The 21,457-nt window shown below is 43.5% G+C and overlaps 1 protein-coding gene across 1 annotated transcript; it reads left to right on the top strand.

Annotated features, from left to right (window-relative positions):
• The first annotated feature begins 2,036 nt into the window (after positions 1-2,036).
• On the top strand, positions 2,037-20,956 carry LOC120043078 (membrane-associated progesterone receptor component 2-like). The gene is made up of 3 exons (XM_038987801.1): positions 2,037-2,827; positions 19,868-20,023; positions 20,716-20,956. The coding sequence occupies exons 1-3, from the start codon at positions 2,434-2,436 to the stop codon at positions 20,811-20,813; spliced, it is 648 nt and encodes a 215-aa protein (XP_038843729.1). The 5' UTR covers positions 2,037-2,433; the 3' UTR covers positions 20,814-20,956.
• Positions 20,957-21,457: the final 501 nt, after the last annotated feature.

Genomic DNA, 21,457 nt, shown 5'->3' on the forward strand with positions numbered 1-21,457 from the left:
CCGCTCAACACAGAATAGCCGCATGTGGGCACTTCCCCAAATCATTTGGAGAAAACATCTGTTCCGTTTTATTCAGCTTTGATCAAATGTATTCTTCATACTATAAAATAATATAAAATAACGCCATGGAATTCCAAGCAAATCTTGCCTGCTAAATGAACTAGTGTAGCCCACAGACATATGGCATAGCCAGATCAGGACCTGCTAAATGAACTAGTGTAGCCCACAGCCACATGGCATAGCCAGATCAGGACCTGCTAAATGAACTAGTGTAGCCCACAGACATATGGCATAGCCAGTTCAGGGCCTGCTAAATGAACTAGTGTAGCCCACAGACATATGGCATAGCCAGATCAGGACCTGCTAAATGAACTAGTGTAGCCCACAGACATATGGCATAGCTAGTTCAGGGCCTAAGAAAAGGACAACTCATTCTATTCCGTTCTTCTGAAACAGACTACATTTTCTTCATATCATGTTTCTTTAGACCTGTCTAAAATAAATAATGGTTTAATTAGACTTTTTTATTTTTTTTAAACGTAGATGTTCCAAATGTCTGCATCAGTGACTTGTAGTCTATGGAAGACAGGAGATGCTAAATATGTTTACGTTAATTAACGGTCAATTACCGTGAGACCGGCAATTATTTGCTTGACAATCACCGGCTGACAAAGTTTCATGACCTCCACAGCCCTATTTGCAGGTAAAAGCAACTGGCTCTCCCTAAGGGTTAGGATTAGACATGGGAACCAAGGAGGTTAAGGGTAGGAAAGGCCTCAGGACTGGTTAGGGGTTTTTCCTGCAAAAAACAGTATGGGTCTCTTGCGCCTCGCTGTGGCCATCTGTGCCATCTCGCTGGGCTCATAATCTGAGGTAGTGTAACAGTATAACTTTAAACCGTCCCCTCGCCCCGACACGGGCACGAACCAGGGAACCTCTGCACACATCAACAACTGACACCCACGAAGCGTCGTTACCCATCGCTCCACAAAGGCCACGGCCCTTGCAGAGCAAGGTGCAACCCTACTTCTAGGTTTCAGAGCAAGTGACGTAACTGATTGAAACGCTACTAGCGCGTACCCGCTAACTAGCTAGCCATTTCACATCCGTTACAGTAGCAACTGCTTCAGATCTACAAATCACCATTAGCTGCCAAGCAATGCGCTAGATAGACCCACTCAGTGAACCTGCAGCAGCACACTCTCTTAAGGAACAGATGTCTATGCATATCAAATTACACAGCAGCCATGTAGAAACAAAAAAATCGTTAAAATAATAAAGGTTATATATTTGCTATAAAAAGTATTATTGCAGTTTAAATTGGCCACATCTCAAAAAAAAAGACAAGGACATGTGCTTTGATAAGATTGTATTCCTTTTTCTGAAAATAGTATTGTTAACTATGACCAGAATTTTTGATGGATAGGTGCCAGCCAACTTTGTCAAGATGGGTCACCACAACGTGTACCCAGACGACTGGTTCACCAAAGATTTTTTATAACTGAACCAAGATAGACCACAACCTGTCGTTTCAAATTGGAATAAATTTGGCATAGTGGGCAGAACAAAGAAGGAGGTCGGCACCTGTGCAATAATTCAATTTGCATTTTTACTCCTTCTAAACAACGTACCTTTTTTTGTACACCTTTGGCAAAGGGTTATGTATGTCTACGAAACGTAGTCCACTCTGTTCGTAACAGATTCTAGTTTTGGAAACAAAAAACTGTATTGAGATCAATGTTTTACCGATGAGAAAATTTGCAGAATGTCGGCCAAAATCCATCTCGTTCTATCTTCTCCCACTACCGGCCACTGGGCTTCCTTTCACTACCATTTTTGGTAGAGAGCGGAAACGCCAACCGGACGCTTCACATTTACACATCTGGTGAAATATCTGTCTCATTGTTATATCTGTGGTTTCACCAAGTGGCTGTGTTAATGTCAAGTTACTTGAGGTTAACCCACAAGGTTTACGCTAGTTAATGGCATTGCTACGTGACACAATGGGTTGGGCACAGAATGTTCAGAAGTCGAGTTGGTGCACCGCGCTCAAGAACTGCCAGGGTGAAAAATGCCCTAAAATAAGTCCTATTTTCCGATTTTACTTCAAAACTACGGCAAACAACTAGGACAGAAGGTAGTATTATGAAACTGGACTCCATGGCGGATGCAATAAATTGATTTGCATCAGAAAAAAGCGTTGTTAAAAATGCCTACGAACGATTATTTATTTCACAAGAAAGACCTGTCCTTAATCCTTACTCTAAATGGCTAACTGTGTTTAGTGCCCTTAAGAAACTGCTAATTGCATTACCTCGCCTAAAAACACACAAGTTGTCACTATCACTTCAACAAATAGCAATTTTGTCGTTTGTGTTGCTCCGCAGTGGAGCATGAGCTCCCTGAATTATTGACGCAGGCCAATCATATTTGATGAGAAACCCCAAATGGGCGAGTGTTTGTGGGCAAGGCGCTATCGACAATATGGCGGACGATGGAGACAGTACGAGTGGAGCAGTTGACACTAGTGGCGGGCTGGGGACTTCAGATGAGTCGGACGCGTTCAGTCTTGGCGGGATGTTGTTAAATTTAAGTATTTTAGTTTTAGTGGTTGCGATCTGCTATGTTATTTATCGGCGATGGGGTAAACGAATTGTCGATGACGCGGCCAAAGGAAGCGAGGCCTCGTCTCTTCCGAAGATGAGAAGAGGTGATTTCACGTTGGAACAACTGAGGGAATACGATGGACTGCAAAACCCCCGGATCATGATGGCAGTTAATATGAAAGTATTCGATGTTACCACCGGCAAAACGTTTTATGGCCGAGGTAAGAATCCGTTAATGGAAAATAACACACTGGATGACATCGGTTGTTTGGGCGCAACAGTTAGCCTCGACTAGCTTGGTAAAGTTAGCCGGCTAACTCCAATAAAGCAAGTTAGCAGCTAGCTACCCAAGCAGTTATTTTAGTGTTTTCATTTAGCATGTTGGCAAACTAACTTCGCTAGCTAGTTAGTCTGGCACTTTCCAATGTTAGCATTGCAATGGCTTGTTAGCTAGTTTATTCTAGGTTGTAGTTAGACACGTGTGTATGTTTACTGTACTAATTTACGTTAGCTGGCTAACGTTAGTTGAGCTACCTACAAAAGCAACGCTACACTGACGCATGTTAACTAGTTAACGTTACATCACTCAAAGTATTACGGAAATGTCCACAAAAACCTGCATCAGAAGTTGTTTAAAAAAATTGAGTTCGCAACTATAGACCTAGCTAACGTTAGCTAGCTGGTGATTTAATGTTAATGTAACTAGCTAGCTCAAGTAAACTAGATAATTTAGCGCTAACGTTAACATTTGCGTAACTTCTTGTTACATAGGTAACGTACAAATGCAGATTAACTCGCTAGCTCGTTAGCTAAAGACTGATTGGCTTTTGCTTAAGCGGGGACCAAGAGTAAACTAACGTTAGCTAATTAACCTGAGCTATCTAGCTAGTTATTCCCAAAAGCGTGTCAAAACCAAGCCCCTGTCTTAGTTAGTGGTGGGGAATCGACTTCAAAAGAATCGACGACTTTTCCGTGTACTCCCATTTCTGGGTGTTAAAGCTTGGAATCGACTCCTAAGATTCAGTATTTTTTGCAAAAGAGGAAACCGTAGTCTACTTCGAACACACTCTCCCATCTTTCACAGCAAGCTAACGAGAGAGATGGGAGTGGCATAGGTAGGCATGTCGGCCACTAGGCTGACCGTCATAACCGGTCATCAAAAGTGGCTCCCGTTTGGCGCAGCGGTCTAAGGCACTGCATCTCAGTGCTAGAGGCCTCACTGTAGACCCTGGTTCGATCCCGGGCTGTATCACAACCGGCCGTGAACGGGAGTCCTATAGGGCGGCGCACAATTGGCCCAGCGTTGTCCGAGTTAGGGGAGACCTGTTAGGCCGTCATTTAATTAACTGACTTGCCTTTTTAAACAAAAAAGATATAGGCTATCGCAATGCTGTATTTTGCAATTTCTTGGCTTGCAATGACTCGTGCAAGTTCACTAAAGTAGGGGCTATCAATGAGTAGGCTGAGCTATTCTACACGCAACAGTCCGAAGACCAAACTAGTGTTGGTCATGGTGAAGAGAAAGCGGAGCAGGCGAGGGAGAGACAGCCAGAACCGTGCGTATAGGCTATATCTTGGTAATCTAGCAATGCCTCGTAAACTCACCAAAAGTATATTAAAGTATATATTAGGCTGTCAATGAGTGTGGCTAAGCAATTCTTCTTAGTGCCAGTGAATTGAAGTTGAACGTCACCAAATACATCAGTTTAATTGGGCCTAAATGTGCAATAAAAAGTATTGCCTATAGCTTATTTAATGAAACCCTGGCTGTCTGTTGGTGTCCCAGGTCAAGGCTCTCCAACTCTGTTCCTGGAAAGCTACCTTCCTGTAGGTTTTCACTCCAACCCCAGTTGTAACTAACCTGATTCAGTTTATCAACCAGGTAATTATTTAATCAGATGCACTAGATTAGTGTTGGAGTGAAAACCTACAGGATGGTGACTCTACACAAACAGGGTTGGAGAGACCTGTCTTAGGCAATAGATCACAAAGCAGCATACCGCTAAACTTTTGGGAAATGGCAAGTTCACTTCCTCATCTATAGTCAAGTGCAAATACTGTTCAGCTGCTCAAATAGAATGAGGGGCATTGTTATTAGGAAGGACATCTACCATGGATGGATCGCTATGATTATGATCACACTTTTAAATATTATGAGGAGACCTATACAGTACATTTGGCAGCCAAGCACGAGTTGTCAGTGTAGCGTATTATTGTCTAGACATGATGTAAACAAGAAAAACATCCAGGCTTCCGTCACGAGTCAATTTAATTTGAAAAAATTAAGAATTACAGAGGGCAGTAAAAAACTAATCATGTATGAATCGTCCTCTGGAATAACGCACATGCTTGTATAATAATTACAAAACCGACGTCTAGTAATACCTGTCTGAACAGGGTATTGTCCCCCCACAACAAACGCGATCACAAACTCTGAACCAATTATATTAATTTGGGGACAGGTCGAAAAGCATTAAACATGTATGGCAATTTAGCTAGCACTTGCTAGCTAATTTGTCCTATTTAGCTAGCTTGCTGTTGCTAGCTAATTTGTCCTGGGATATAAACATTGAGTTATTTTACCTGAAATGCACAAGGTCCTCTACTCCGACAATTAGCGCAAAATCCATAAAACGGTCAACCGAATCGTTTCTAGTCATCTCTCCTCCTTCCAGGCCTTTTCTTCTCTTGTCTTTATAATGCGATTGGCAAGTAGCTGTTAAGTAGCTGGCTAGCTATTTATTTTCATGAACTGAAGTTCAGTTTCAATAGGTGAACAACAAGTGGCTACCTAGCTAATACTTACAAGGATTCCTAAATCATTGCTAAGAATGAAAACGACTGCAGTTTTTACTGGTCATTGTTTTCAGGCTGGGTGTATTGGTGCTAGCTACCCCAGAAGTTGCGGTCGAACAAATGATGCTTTATTACCAACGCGGTATTGTAAACACATCGTATGTGTCCGGTGTTTGCTGACTTTTTTGTACAGCTTTGACAGTGCTACTGTCTTTTTTGACACGCAAACGGCGTTCCATAGTATGTTGTGAAGCTAATAGCAGTGACGCTATTACTGTGTAACTCCGGTAGGGCAACATAAAAAAAATAGCGCACTTGGTAGTGTTAACCGGTGCTCGACCGGTCGGCGAAAGCCAACATCACCCACGACAGAGAACGGTTGATTGTCAAGTGCAATGAATTCCATTATCTTGGCTTTAATGGATTTCGCCTTTGAGTTGTCTCGCTGAAATTTTGATTGTTGACTGCTCGATCCACACAGCAGACATGGTGGGCTAGTTTAGGAACGCCGTGTTGCACGTATAGCGCGAAATTTAACGTGGCGTCATTACGTCATGTACCTTCGTTATATAGGTATGCACGTCAGCTTTGACATCGGGTGTTAAACTAGACATCGGCCGATACCGATGTTGGCATTTGTAGCTAATATTGGCCAATTTACGGTATGTTCACCGATTTATATCGTGCATCCCTAGTTTACACTGTTCCAAATTGTCAAATTATAACAATAACCCTCCTTTTTCCTTGATCTCCTTATTGTTATTATTATCATGTTATCATTAGTAGGCTTCGTGTAGCAGACTTGTATAACCACCATCAAGCTTTAGGCCTAAGAGCACATCCTGTTTAGTCTTAACACCATAACTTACTTGGGCCTAAATTTCAATACTTGTGTTGATAATTGGATATTGAGAAGGGTGAGCCGGTCAAGGATCGATTCGGACAAGGTGGTAAATTGTATGACAAGTGACAGTTTTATTCAGAGTGAAGATATCTGGTACAAGCGTATACGGTCTCGTTCCTTCGGCTCATAGAGAATCTCCAGAAAAAGCCCAGATAACAGAAATGCATAGACATTTTATACAACACAGAAAGTAGGTTGAGTCTGGAAGTTCTGGTCCTTTGGTTGGTTCTGGACAGGTTGTTGTCTTCTCAGATTGGTCCTGATGAGCTGGGCGTCATCCTTCTGAGTCTTATAGCAAAAGTTCTTTGTTATCAAATGTTCAGCTAAGCAGGAGATTTTGTGTGTGCGTAGTCAGCCCTCTGTCCTTGGTTATGTGTGTGTGTCTCATTATTTCGTGAAATGCGGACCCAAGCACTCTTTTGATCAAAGCCTTTCCCTATCGGTGTTTATGAAAGGTTTACGTCAGCCCTCTGTCCTTGGGTGTGTGTGTGTCTGTCTCTGTATCTGTTTATAAGTGTGTGAGAAACCCTGCTTAGAAAGAAGTTAGTTATAACAATGTAATAGCAATATGCTTGTGTTATTTTAAATGGTATTTATTACAAATCCCTCTCTTCACGTCTCCAAAGAGACGTGACATAAACTAGGTAAAAGTAAGAAAAGCAAAAGTAAACAACCAGGGAAACTTTCTCAGAGAGAAAGTTTTGATTCCCTCTCTTCACGTCTCCAAAGAGACGTGACATAAACTAGGTAAAAGTAAGAAAAGCAAAAGTAAACAACCAGGGAAACTTTCTCAGAGAGAAAGTTTTGATTCCCTCTCTTCACGTCTCCAAAGAGACGTGACATAAACTAGGTAAAAGTAAGAAAAGCAAAAGTAAACAACCAGGGAAACTTTCTCAGAGAGAAAGTTTTGATTCCCTCTCTTCACGTCTCCTAAGAGACGTGACATAAACATGGGATCAAGCAGGAGTATTATATGCAGAAACTTTCTTGAAGAGAAAGTTTCATATGCCCTCTCTTCACGTCTCCTAAGAGACGTGACATAAACTAGAAAAAGGTAAAAGCAGCAGGCATGTTGTTGTCCTCAAAAGATGGAGGGCCTTCATCCCCTAAAAGAGGAAACATCTGGGAAGGGCTTGTTGGGTCAATGGCTTTAGATATGACCCTAGTGGTGAGTGAACGAATGCATGGTATGCAACAGCAACCACACAAAACCAAAATGGCTGCAAACACTGAGATAGAAACCAAAATTGAGGACACCAGGGTTTTATATTTCCCAAAAGCATCCATCCAGGAATCCCACATGGAGGTGTCTACACCAGAATGGGATTTCATCTTACCATTAAGAGTCCTCAAGCCTTCTAAGGCAATGGTCAGACTACCATCAGTTGCTGTGTTATTGGGAATGAAAGTACAACATTGCTCTCCGAACATGGCACAAACACCTCCGCGTTCAGCCAACAACATATCCACCGCGATTCTATTTTGGAATGCCATCAGGGAAGTAGCTTCCAATTGGCCATGGACCGCCTCGAAGCCTTGTTGAGTCCAATTGTCCAGTTTCTGGACATTAAAATTAATGTAATTGATTCGGTCCACATTTTTATTAACTGTACACCACCAGCAAAATGATGATTCAAAACCCGCTGCAACCTGGTCTACGAGTTTATACTTATCTGGCACCCCCCTAGGGACTCCTATGGCGTCAATATAGGTGGGGTCTCCAGGATCCACTCCTGTTGATCTTTTGGACCGGGATAAATCCCCGTCCCTCTCTACACGGGCCATCAGGTCCTTTACTTCCATAGGATACACTGAAACAGGAAGAAGCAGAGAGACAAGAGCACAAAGACCAGTGGCATTCCCTGGCAGGCGGTCATATAGATGATTTCCTCCACACCACCACCAGACATCAGCTCTAGACACAGGTTGGAAAGGGGCATTAGGATTATAGGTGTTATTGCACCATTCATAAGGTAGTGCTCCCAGCATTGGAGGGCCAAGGGACATATTTATACAAGTAAAATTAGCCCTGGCAACCCGAGAAGAAAACATCGGGCCCTTTCTAGTACTTTTAACAATAGGGTAAAACTTGTCCCCTACGGAGCAGTTGGCAGTTGGGTTGTCATGTTTCATAACAGGAAGAAGACATACGTCAGGTAGGGTAGCCGGTACAATGCGAAGGAGTGGACGGGCCCCCATACATACCACACAGCTCTGGTGGGTGGCCTTTCCAGCCTCCTCAGTCACCAATAAGGATGAGCAAGGACCAAAAGGAGACCACTCCAATAACTACACCTGGAGTGGCCAATCACACATTAGTAACCAAAAAACGAGAATATGTTAAACCCTCAGGTCCATCCCTCTATACAACCTGTACCAGGTGGGCTCGTCGCCACCCGGGAACTTCAAACCTTCACAACAGGGAGGACAAACATCACTTTTTTATTCATTCGACAACATCAACTACAGCGAACCAAGGGTCCTCCTCTGTCAGGCCCACTCTCCTGCGAAAGCTTGATTCCGTATCAGCCTCTCCTACTGGAGCATCAAGCAGCGGCATCATACCAGAGGCCCTTTACACATCTGTAACAGACTTCTTCAAACAAGGTATGATACAGGCATTACGGAACATGAGCATATTAAAAACAACAACTTAGGGTCAGAAATCCAGTAATCATCACTGTAGTGTACTTACCAAACCAACCACCCAGCCAAGGGACCAGTCCACTCTCCTCCACACCTGCAAGACCCCCCACCTCCACTGATAACCTTGCCAACCCACTCAGAGCTTTTGAAATTCTCCCATCCGGACTAGTATTGTTACATACACCTGCCTGGTCGGCCAGAATCATGTCCAGTGCTAGTCTATTTTGTCTACTGGTTTGAGAGGTAGCATCCAATTGTTCAGCCATCCCTGTAAGTGCTGTGTGGGTGTATTTAACAAATCATTATTAATTATAGTAGATATAATTGACCCAGGCATTTTGTTTAGCATCAACAATAGCTGGGCCAATGATGGGCATCAGATGCCACAGGCCATCTTTCCTGTTTAATGTCTGGAATTCGTGGGGGACCCCTATTGGGACCCCCAACAGGTTGGTGTGAATGTTATCTGTACCCTCGGACCAAGGAGCGTCACGATTCTGCCGTCTCCTGGATTGGTCCCAAGCCTCTGTCATGTGCAGCTCCCAAAAGTTGGTTAGCTGTAACCTCAATAATAGGCAATGGTGTTTATCAGACTGGCCAAAACACATGTTCCCTGATAATCTCCTTTCAAAATGGGGTCAACCGCCTGGCAGGTCCACACATCCACCATACATCAGCAACACCTCTAGTTAATAGTGACATTAGTGATGCAGGCAGCAGTAGGGAACCTCCCATAGTCCATACCTCTACCTGTACCAGTGTTACAGCTGTAATATCCCCCATATGCCTTAACCCCCATGGTGTCTTCTGGGGACGGACTTCTATACCAGATTGTAGAGTTCAGGTGATGGCGTAGGACTTGGTCTTGAAGTGGTGGAGGAGGCCGGCTGAACCTGGTCTGTCGGAACTGGTGGCGGTTCTGGCAGCACTGCGATGGTAACATCCCCATCGTATCCTAAACAGACAGCTCAGGACTACAAGCAATCCTGTAAAGCCCCCTCTCCCAGAGAACACATCATCAGCCAGAGATCAAGCAACACTTTCACTTCTATGAACAAACACAGTGAGGAAAGGTCGGGGGCAGGGAATTCTTCATTAAGGAGTTGATCCCCGAACTCTATTAGTAACGGTTCTTCTCCTTAACTCTGTGATCATTCGGCAGTGTCAGTGTGTCTCACCCTCCAAGTGCGATATGCCCCCAGGTCGGGTGAATCACCTTCTCCTTTAATTCACCTGTAATGCATAAAATCTTGGACATACAGGTTTGGTTAATAAACAGTTTGTCATTTGTTCTATCTGATTATATATTTAACTTCTATGCCTATTTATTAGCTAGAATTTTTTAAAATTAGTTTATTATCCAATAGGCCCCATCCTATCCTAGACCACAATGTACCCCTCCCCCGTTTGATACCTGGCTCTGGCCAGGTATCAACCTTACCTACTCATGACTTAGTACATTATAATATAGAAATCCAATTCTCCCTTGGGCGTACATTCATATCTATTCTTTTCCAATTCTCTGTCAAGTGACTTATCTACTTTAAAATGTATCTGTGCTGCTTATATGTGTTAACCCCCTTCTGTCCTATCTTATTTCACAGCCTACCTTGCTCATTTCCTGGTCCACCCTCCCCACTCTACTCTCAAACCTTCAAGGTCTCAACAGTGTGGGGTAGACCCATCTGTCTGCCTTTTTCTAATAATAGTCAATAACAACTATGTGTTCTTTTGCAATATTAACTAAGTGTCTCACTGTTTTGACTTTATCTATCCCAAATGGATTTAAAATAACAACATGTCTTATAGTGTCAATCTCTAAAGTCCTTACATAACCTTAATAAACCTATCTCTATCTTCTTATGGCCAAAACAAATGCTAACCATATAAATTCCTTTCTTTACTAATAAGCTCTCTATCACTTTTATTTCCATGCCCTATAGGCTTAAAATATCTCCTGTTCAAACCAATTCAATAACAGCCCATTCAAAACCGTCATAGCCAATGTTTAAAACCAGAAACCTGACTCCTCTGTGGTTAATTGCAATTATGGTCAAGAGTTATAAACTCTATTATCTCAAAATTAGTATTCCAAATGACCACGATTTCATTATCCTCACTACATTTCCCTGTGGGTGATCAAACCACATGAAAATGCAATGAAAATAGGTCAAAAGGTTACACCTACATTCGTGTTCCATGCCATATCTAGACATACCAAAAGAACTGGGGTGCCACTCTTCCAGTCTTGTTCTTTTCCCCCTTACTTGTCTTGTATCTTCTGATCTAGAAAATCGTTAAATTTTAGCTTTGGAGTATTTGGGGTCGTCATATTTTATTTTAATGCAGTGGAATTTAGTACAGAATAGTTTTGGTAATGTGTGTGCGTATATCAGTGTATATGTTTGACTATCCGACTGTACTTAGCCCGTCACTGGATAAAATCCAGAATCCAATTTTTTTTTTTTTACATGTATACATTAAACATTTACATTTTTCCCACTATGAACATTACCCTTTAGACGTTGAACACTTAGACTTTAGACATTGGAAACATTACACTTAAACATTGAACATTTTTCAACCTGGCGCCTACAAACACAAATAGACTATTCTTCACCGGACAATCGCCCGGACTATTGAATAAGTCTAGCCTACTCCTCACCGGTCACAGCCGGACTATATGAATAGGTCTTGACAAACTTTACCCCACTCCTCACCGGTCACAGCCGGACTATATGGATGGGGATGGAACAAGCCTATCCTTCACCGGCTGAATAGCCGGACTATTGAATAATCCCTATCCCAATTTTAAGCCTACCCTTCACCGACTGAATAGCCGGACTATTGAATAGTGCTTACTATATTCCTCACCGGACACAGCCGGACTATACGAATAGTTCTTTTTATCACAAATTAAGCCTATTCCTCATCGGTCACAGCCGAACTATATGAATAGCACTTTTAACACAAATTAAGCCTATTCCTCATCGGTCACAGCCGAACTATATGAATAGCACTTTTAACACAAAAATAGACTATTCTTCACCGGACAATCGCCCGGACTATTGAATAAGTCTAGCCTACTCCTCACCGGTCACAGCCGGACTATATGAATAGGTCTTGACAAACTTTACCCCACTCCTCACCGGTCACAGCCGGACTATATGGATGGGGATGGAACAAGCCTATCCTTCACCGGCTGAATAGCCGGACTATTGAATAATCCCTATCCCAATTTTAAGCCTACCCTTCACCGACTGAATAGCCGGACTATTGAATAGTGCTTACTATATTCCTCACCGGACACAGCCGGACTATACGAATAGTTCTTTTTATCACAAATTAAGCCTATTCCTCACCGGTCACAGCCGGACTATATGAATAGATCTTAATACTTACAAATTATTCCCACATATGTTCACTTCACTGTCGTTCACATGTCATTTATATATGTAAATTTACTCAAGAATCCATACTCACACTCGGTAGTACTGATCAAAATTTGGATAGACTATACGACAATATGCAAAGTTTGATTTAACAGGTCTTGCTTACCTTGTTTATTGGTCGACCAGAAGATCAGTTCCCCGAGCTGAGCAGGATTGTTGACCTCCCCCCAAAGATTTCACCTGTCCTCCGCGAACCGTCCTTCCACCAACTCGCCCCCTCACATCCACATCAACCACTCTGGACCGGGTATCTAGATAACCATCCTCTGCTTACCATGTTTTTGTTGATAATTGGATATTGAGAAGGGTGAGCCGGTCAAGGATCGATTCGGACAAGGTGGTAAATTGTATGACAAGTGACAGTTTTATTCAGAGTGAAGATATCTGGTACAAGCGTATACGGTCTCGTTCCTTCGGCTCATAGAGAATCTCCAGAAAAAGCCCAGATAACAGAAATGCATAGACATTTTATACAACACAGAAAGTAGGTTGAGTCTGGAAGTTCTGGTCCTTTGGTTGGTTCTGGACAGGTTGTTGTCTTCTCAGATTGGTCCTGATGAGCTGGGCGTCATCCTTCTGAGTCTTATAGCAAAAGTTCTTTGTTATCAAATGTTCAGCTAAGCAGGAGATTTTGTGTGTGCGTAGTCAGCCCTCTGTCCTTGGTTATGTGTGTGTGTCTCATTATTTCGTGAAATGCGGACCCAAGCACTCTTTTGATCAAAGCCTTTCCCTATCGGTGTTTATGAAAGGTTTACGTCAGCCCTCTGTCCTTGGGTGTGTGTGTGTCTGTCTCTGTATCTGTTTATAAGTGTGTGAGAAACCCTGCTTAGAAAGAAGTTAGTTATAACAATGTAATAGCAATATGCTTGTGTTATTTTAAATGGTATTTATTACACTTGCAGTGCATTTGAAAGTTTTCAGACCTCTTGACTTTTTCCACATTTTGGTACGTTACAGACTTATTCTAAAATAGATCAAATAAAAAAGAATCCTCAATCTACACACAATACCCCATAATGATGAAGCAAAAACAGGTACTTTTTTAAAATTGGTAATGTACAGTACCAGTAAAAAGTTGGGACACCTACTCATTCAATGGTTTCTTTATTTTTCATATTTTCTACATTATATAATAATAGGGAAGACAACTATGAAATAACACATTGCATCGTGTAGTAACCAAAAATGTTGTATTTTAGATTCTTCAAAGTAGCCACCCTTTGCCTTGTTGACAGCTTTGCACATGCTTGGCATTCTCTCAACCAGCTTCACCTGGAATGCTTTTTCAACAGTTTGAAGGAGTTCCCACATGCTGAGCACTTGTTGGCTGCTTTTCCTTCACTCTGCGGTCGAACTTATCCCAAACCATCTCAATTGGGTTGAGGTCGGTGGATTGTGGAGGCCAGGTCATCTGATGCAGCACTCATCACACTCCTTCTTGGTCAAATAGCCCTTACACAGCCTGGAGGTGGTAGCCATGCTGGTTAAATGTGCCTTTTTAATTCTAAATAAATCACTGACATTGTCACCAGCAAAGCACCATCACACCTCCATGCATCACGGTGGAAACCACACATGCGGAGATCATCCGTTCACCTACTCTGTGTCTCACGGAGACACGGCAGTTGGAACCAACAATCTGGACTCATCAGACCAAAGGACAGATTTCCACCGGTCTAAATGTCCATTGCTTGTGTTTCTTGGCCCAAGCAAGTCTTCTTCTTATTGGTATCCTTTAGTAATGGTTTCTTTGCAGCAATTTGACCACTAAGGCCTGATTCACACAGTCTCTGAACAGTTGATGTTGGTGTCTGCTACTTGAACTCTTAAGCATTTATTTGGGCTGCAATCTGAGGTGCTGTTAACTCAAATGAATTCATCCTCTGCAGCAGAGGTAATTCTGGGTCTTCCTTTCCTGTGGCGGTCCTCATGAGAGCCAGTTTCAACATAGCGCTTGATGGTTTTTGCGACGGCACTTGAAGAAACTTTCAAAGTTCTTGACATTTTCCGGATTGACTGACCTTTGTCTTAAAGTAATGATGGACTGTCATTTCTCTTTGCTTACTTGAGCTGTTCTTGCCATAATATGGATTTGATCTTTTACCAAATAGGGCTATCTTCTGTATACCACCCCTACCTTGTCACAACACAACTGATTGGCTCAAACGCATTAAGAAGGAAAGACATTCCACAATTTAACTTTTAGCAAGGCACACCTGTTAATTGAAATTAATTCCAGGTGACTGGAAGCTGGTTGAGAGAATGCCAAGAGTGTGCAAAGCTGTCAAAGGCGAAGGGTGGCTACTTTGAGGAATATAAAATACATTTTGTTTAGCACTTTCCTGGTTACTACATGATTCCATGTGTGTTATTTAATAGATTTGATGTCTTCACTATTATTCTACAATGTAGAAAATAGTACAAATAAAGAAAAACCCTTGAATGAGTAGGTATCAACTTTTTACTAGTACTGTATTAGGGATGAAACGGTTACCGGTTTCACAATAAACCACGGTAAAATTCCCGACGGTTAGTATTACCGTTTCAAATTTTAATTATCATTAAAACCGTGTTTGATTACCGCGGTTTGAAAAACTCCCGGTAAATACTGTCCAGCATCAAGTAAAGTTAGCAACAGTCTGACGCAGGCACAGCATGTAACGTGGCTTTTGTTTTGTGTGAAAAGATGGCGGAAGGCAGTGACAGCGCTCAGGAGATTTTTCAGCATTCTAAGAGGACTACATCTGAAGTGTGGTCGTATTTTGGGTTTTACAAGAGTGCTGAGGGAAACTTAATCGAAGATGGTCACCCTGTCTGCAGAAAATGCAACAACAAAAAAATCTCTGCGAAAGTGGGCAACAGTTCAAATCTCTTGAATCATTTTCATGACCACCATCCACTACTTTATAGCGAATGCAAGGTAAGTGAATTTTTAGCTCAATGAATGATGTGGGGACTTGGGAATGGGGGAAAATGTCATGGTTTTATCTGTCTAACTTGCTAATAGCTTGTCAATAATGTAAACTGAATCTTTCAGTGTTACCTACTCTTGTAGAAACACTACACGTTGTTCTGGGGCTGTATGAGTCGTGTGTCTGCAGACTCTATTCCCCCATTACACACGATAACACGTTATGTAGTTTAGTGTGTCTGCAGACTCTATTCCCCCATTACACACGATAACACGCTATGGAGTTTAGTGTGTCTGCAGACTCTATTCCCCCATTACACACGATAACACGCTATGGAGTTTAGTGTGTCTGCAGACTCTATTCCCCCATTACACACGATAACACGCTATGGAGTTTAGTGTGTCTGCAGACTCTATTCCCCCATTACACACGATAACACGCTATGGAGTTTAGTGTGTCTGCAGACTCTATTCCCCCATTACACACGATAACACGCTATGGAGTTTAGTGTGTCTGCAGACTCTATTCCCCCATTACACACGATAACACGCTATGGAGTTTAGTGTGTCTGCAGACTCTATTCCCCCATTACACACGATAACACGCTATGGAGTTTAGTGTGTCTGCAGACTCTATTCCCCCATTACACACGATAACACGCTATGTAGTTTAGTGTGTCTGCAGACTCTATTCCCCCATTACACACGATAACACGCTATGGAGTTTAGTGTGTCTGCAGACTCTATTCCCCCATTACACACGATAACACGCTATGGAGTTTAGTGTGTCTGCAGACTCTATTCCCCCATTACACACGATAACACGCTATGGAGTTTAGTGTGTCTGCAGACTCTATTCCCCCATTACACACGATAACACGCTATGGAGTTTAGTGTGTCTGCAGACTCTATTCCCCCATTACACACGATAACACGCTATGGAGTTTAGTCACCCAACCAACATATTTTATTCATTTAAAATCCGTCGACTTGGTTGTTAGTGTTCCAACAGGAGAAACACTATAGACTCCTGTACATGTCAATTGTTGGGCTCATTGCAATTACTCACTGTCTTAAGACTTTGTATTTATGTAAATCGGGTCATTGCATATACTCAGATGCAACACAGAAGAAATACTGAGTTTAATAATAATTATAAATGTAACAACAATAATACATTTTCTATTCCCTTGTTTCCAGAGTGGGCGTGCTGCAGGCAAACCCAGGGATGCTACTGGTCCCTCATCTACAGTTGTGACAGACACTAGAGCAAGTGTTTAAAAGGCAGGCTGCTTATGCACCCACGTCAAAACATGTGTAGAGCTGCTCATTTGGTTTATTTGCTTACAGAAGGTTCTGTTCATTAAAACCTCACTAGGGAAACTTTCCTCATGGCCACATGCTGCCATATTTCATGTTATTATTTTAATGTTTATGCATAAAGTGCAGTGCTGCTAATTTGATTTGTTTGTTGGTTTTCAATATAAAACTTGTTGACATTTCAGTGTATCAGTACTTTTTGAACATTTCCAGCACATTTTAACATTACCGTGATACTACTGATAACCGGGATACTGCTGATAACCGGGATACTGCTGATAACCGGGATACTACTGATAACCGGGATAATTTGTCACTATAGTCGTGATATGAAATGTTCATTCCGTTTCATCTCTATACTGTATTAAATATAAAAAAGATACCAGACTTCCATAAGTATTCAGACCCTTTGCTCTGAGACTTGAAATTGAGCTCAGGTGCATCCTGTTTCCATTGATCATCCTTGATGTTTCTACAACTTGATTGGAGTCCACCTGTGTTAAATTCAATTGATTGGACATGATTTGGAAAGGCACACACCTGTCTATATAAGGTACCACAGTTGACTGCATATCAGAGCAAAAACCAAACAATGAGGTCGAAGGAATGGTCAGTAGAGCTCCGAGACAGGATTGTGCAGCATTGATGGTCCCCAGTGGCCTCCATCATTCTTAAATGGAAGAAGTTTGGAACCACACAAACTACCTACAGCTGGCTGCCCAGCCAAACTGAGCAATCGGGGGAGAAAGGCCTTGGTCAGGAAGGTGACCAGGAACCCGACGGTCACTCCGACAGAGCTCCCCTGTTCCTCTGTGAAAATGGGAGAACCTTCCAGAAGGACAACCATCTCTGCAGTACTCCACGTATCGGGCCAGACGGAAGCCACTTCTCAGTTAAAGGCACATGACAGCCCGCTTGGAGTTTGCCAAAAGGCACCTGAAGGACTCAGACCATTAGATTCAAGATTCGGTGAAGCATGGTGGTGGCAGTATCATGCCTGCCAGGATTTTTTTCAGCGGCAGGGACTGGGAGACTCATCGGGATCGAGGGAAAGATGAACAGAAAAGTACAGAGATCCTTGAAAACCTGCTCAGGACCTTAGACTGGGGCGAAGGTTCACCTTCCAACAGGACAACACAGCCAAGACCACGCAGGAATGGCTTCAGGACAAGTCTCAATGTCCTTGAGTGGCCCAGCCAAAGCCCAGACTTGAACCCAATCGAACATCTCTGGAGAGACCTGAAAATAGCTGTGCAGCAACACTCCCCATCCAACCTGACAGAGCTTGAGGGGATCTGCAGAGAAGCATGGGAGAAATTCCCCAAATACAGGTGTGACCGGCTTATAGCGCCATACCCAAGAAGACAAGGGTGTAATCGCTGCCAAAAGTGCGTCAAAGTACTGAGTAAAGGGTCTGAATACTTAAGTTATCAGACAGTGTTTTTTCTGTCTCATTATTGGGTAGTGTGTAGATTCAGCATGGGGGTTCATCCGTTTGATTAAGGCTGTAATGTAACAAAATGTGGAAAAAGGGAAGGGGTCTGAATACTTTCCCAATGCACTGTATGTACATTTATTTTGTATTTTCTTTGTTAGATATAAGATAGTAACACCAGGAAATCAGCTCCAAGTGAATTTAATTTTGGAACTCTAACCAAGTATTTCCATGTGACGTATGCAAATGTAAGCAAGGTTTGAAATTAAAATATAATCAAATATCTGTTTGGGCTTCTTGTGGTCAATTTACAGTCTACAAATTATTTGTAATTATGTTCGGTCCCCCCGACCTTCTGTACAAGAAATCATTCCGCGACTGGATCTAGTTGAGGGTCCCTGCTCTAGACGGTGCTGGTAGTTGAGGATCCCTGCTCTAGACGGTGCTGGTAGTTGAGGATCCCTGCTATAGACGGTGCTGGTAGTTGAGGATCCCTGCTCTAGACGGTGCTGGTAGTTGAGGATCCCTGCTATAGACGGTGCTGGTAGTTGAGGATCCCTGCTAGAGACGGTGCTGGTAGTTGAGGATCCCTGCTAGAGACGGTGCTGGTAGTTGAGGATCCCTGCTCTAGACGGTGCTGGTAGTTGAGGATCCCTGCTCTAGACGGTGCTGGTAGTTGAGGATCCCTGCTCTAGACGGTGCTGGTAGTTGAGGATCCCTGCTAGAGACGGTGCTGGTAGTTGAGGATCCCTGCTCTAGACGGTGCTGGTAGTTGAGGATCCCTGCTCTAGACGGTGCTGGTAGTTGAGGATCCCTGCTCTAGACGGTGCTGGTAGTTGAGGATCCCTGCTATAGACGGTGCTGGTAGTTGAGGATCCCTGCTAGAGACGGTGCTGGTAGTTGAGGATCCCTGCTCTAGACGGTGCTGGTAGTTGAGGATCCCTGCTCTAGACGGTGCTGGTAGTTGAGGATCCCTGCTCTAGACGGTGCTGGTAGTTGAGGATCCCTGCTAGAGACGGTGCTGGTAGTTGAGGATCCCTGCTAGAGACGGTGCTGGTAGTTGAGGATCCCTGCTCTAGACGGTGCTGGTAGTTGAGGATCCCTGCTCTAGACGGTGCTGGTAGTTGAGGATCCCTGCTATAGACGGTGCTGGTAGTTGAGGATCCCTGCTATAGACGGTGCTGGTAGTTGAGGATCCCTGCTATAGACGGTGCTGGTAGTTGAGGATCCCTGCTCTAGACGGTGCTGGTAGTTGAGGATCCCTGCTCTAGACGGTGCTGGTAGTTGAGGATCCCTGCTAGAGACGGTGCTGGTAGTTGAGGATCCCTGCTCTAGACGGTGCTGGTAGTTGAGGTTCCCTGCTAGAGACGGTGCTGGTAGTTGAGGATCCCTGCTAGAGACGGTGCTGGTAGTTGAGGATCCCTGCTAGAGACGGTGCTGGTAGTTGAGGATCCCTGCTAGAGACGGTGCTGGTAGTTGAGGATCCCTGCTCTAGACGGTGCTGGTAGTTGAGGATCCCTGCTCTAGACGGTGCTGGTAGTTGAGGATCCCTGCTCTAGACGGTGCTGGTAGTTGAGGATCCCTGCTATAGACGGTGCTGGTAGTTGAGGATCCCTGCTAGAGACGGTGCTGGTAGTTGAGGATCCCTGCTAGAGACGGTGCTGGTAGTTGAGGATCCCTGCTATAGACGGTGCTGGTAGTTGAGGATCCCTGCTAGAGACGGTGCTGGTAGAATTGAACCACAGTTAAATTCAGTAGGTATATATTCTGTTTACTGAACTGTCTCTCTCCCTACAGACGGTCCATATGGTATCTTTGCGGGCCGGGATGCATCGAGGGGTCTGGCCACGTTCTGTTTGGAGAAAGATGCCCTGAGGGAGGAGTATGATGACCTGTCAGACCTCAACGCTGTTCAGATGGAGTCAGTCAGAGAGTGGGAGAGGCAGTTCATGGGTAAGCTGTATGAACAATATGTAGGATACAGGGCCTAAAACACCTGCCAGATGCGGGTAGATTTTCCCGTTGGCGGCTAAGAATGTCTAATTCACCAGCCATGGCAGGTAGTCACACTCAGGCCTTTAGTGTGAGCATTATAAAAATAGAAGTATGGCCACGTGTGCCAGCTGTGAGTTCTAGTAGAATAAATGCAGCCATAGCTCTTTTCAAAGTATTTCTGCCATTTTGTTTCATGCTGGTAATGGACAAAGAAATCTGAATCCTAACATTATAGCTATCCCACCTCGCGCTGGGAGGCTGTGTGCACTGAATGAAATGCTGCTGATTTTATTTTAGAAGCAATGTGCACAGGCATAAAAGTTTGTCTAATTTACTTGAATGTCTACCAAAGTGAGACTTTGCGTTTTGGTTATTTAAAAATTGTTTTGTTCACAAGCTTGGTTGCTTTGCATCTATTGTTAGCAAAGAGACATTGGCCTCTAGTGAGATTCTCACAGGCACACATGACAGGAATAGCCCCGTTACCAAAGTAACCTTAAAGGGCCAGCTGAACGTTTGTCTGATATTTTGATTAAAAGATTCAGGTCAGAGTATAACATTAAATTGATCAATATACCACATTGTTTTAGGCCCTGATAGGATATATGTTGTGCTCGATTTAGAGTGACCCTTGTGATCTCTCATTTCAGAAAAATACGATTATGTTGGTCGACTGTTAAAGCCAGGGGATGAGCCGTCAGAATACACAGATGAGGAGGACATCAAGGACCACCTGAAACATGACTGAACTGTTGCCCTGTTCTGTTCACACCACCAACCAAAGCCTTGACCCAAACAGCTGACAGCACCTGGCCCCGCCACAGCCCCCTCTTCCCTCTCAAGCCCCCCCCCTCTCCTCTTCCCTCTCAAGCCCCCCCCCCCCCCCCCCCCCCCTCTCCTCTTCCCTCTCAAGCCCCCCCCCCCCCTCTCCTCTTCCCTCTCAAGCCCCCCCCCCTCAAGTCCTCATTTTCCTCTGGTTGGATAGCCCAGTGCTGGATGGGCGGGCCCTGACTCCTCACCATACAGATCACCACTAACAGAAACCAGTGATGAAACTGTTTCAGGGGGATTTGAATGACATGAACTTGTCTTTGTGTTGTTAGTCTATTTGAAAACAGAAAAACACAAAACATTTTTATAGAAATTTCCTTACGTCTCTGTTGTGTAAATGTGAACAGAGGCATAAAGGTCTCGACAAACCATTTCTGTATGGACCTTGCTTTGTGCCCGGGGGCATTGTCATGCTGAAACAGGAAAGGTCCTTGCCACAACATATTTAGAATCACTCTGATTGATTGGGAATACAAACTGTCAGCTGACAGTTCTAATCAATCGACTGTTTCCAAGCTACACTACTGGATGTTGGAACAATCCCCAGGACATGAAATGGTC

This window comes from Salvelinus namaycush, unplaced genomic scaffold (assembly GCF_016432855.1).
Source record: "Salvelinus namaycush isolate Seneca unplaced genomic scaffold, SaNama_1.0 Scaffold86, whole genome shotgun sequence".
In the NCBI taxonomy this organism is placed as follows: Eukaryota; Metazoa; Chordata; class Actinopteri; order Salmoniformes; family Salmonidae; genus Salvelinus; species Salvelinus namaycush.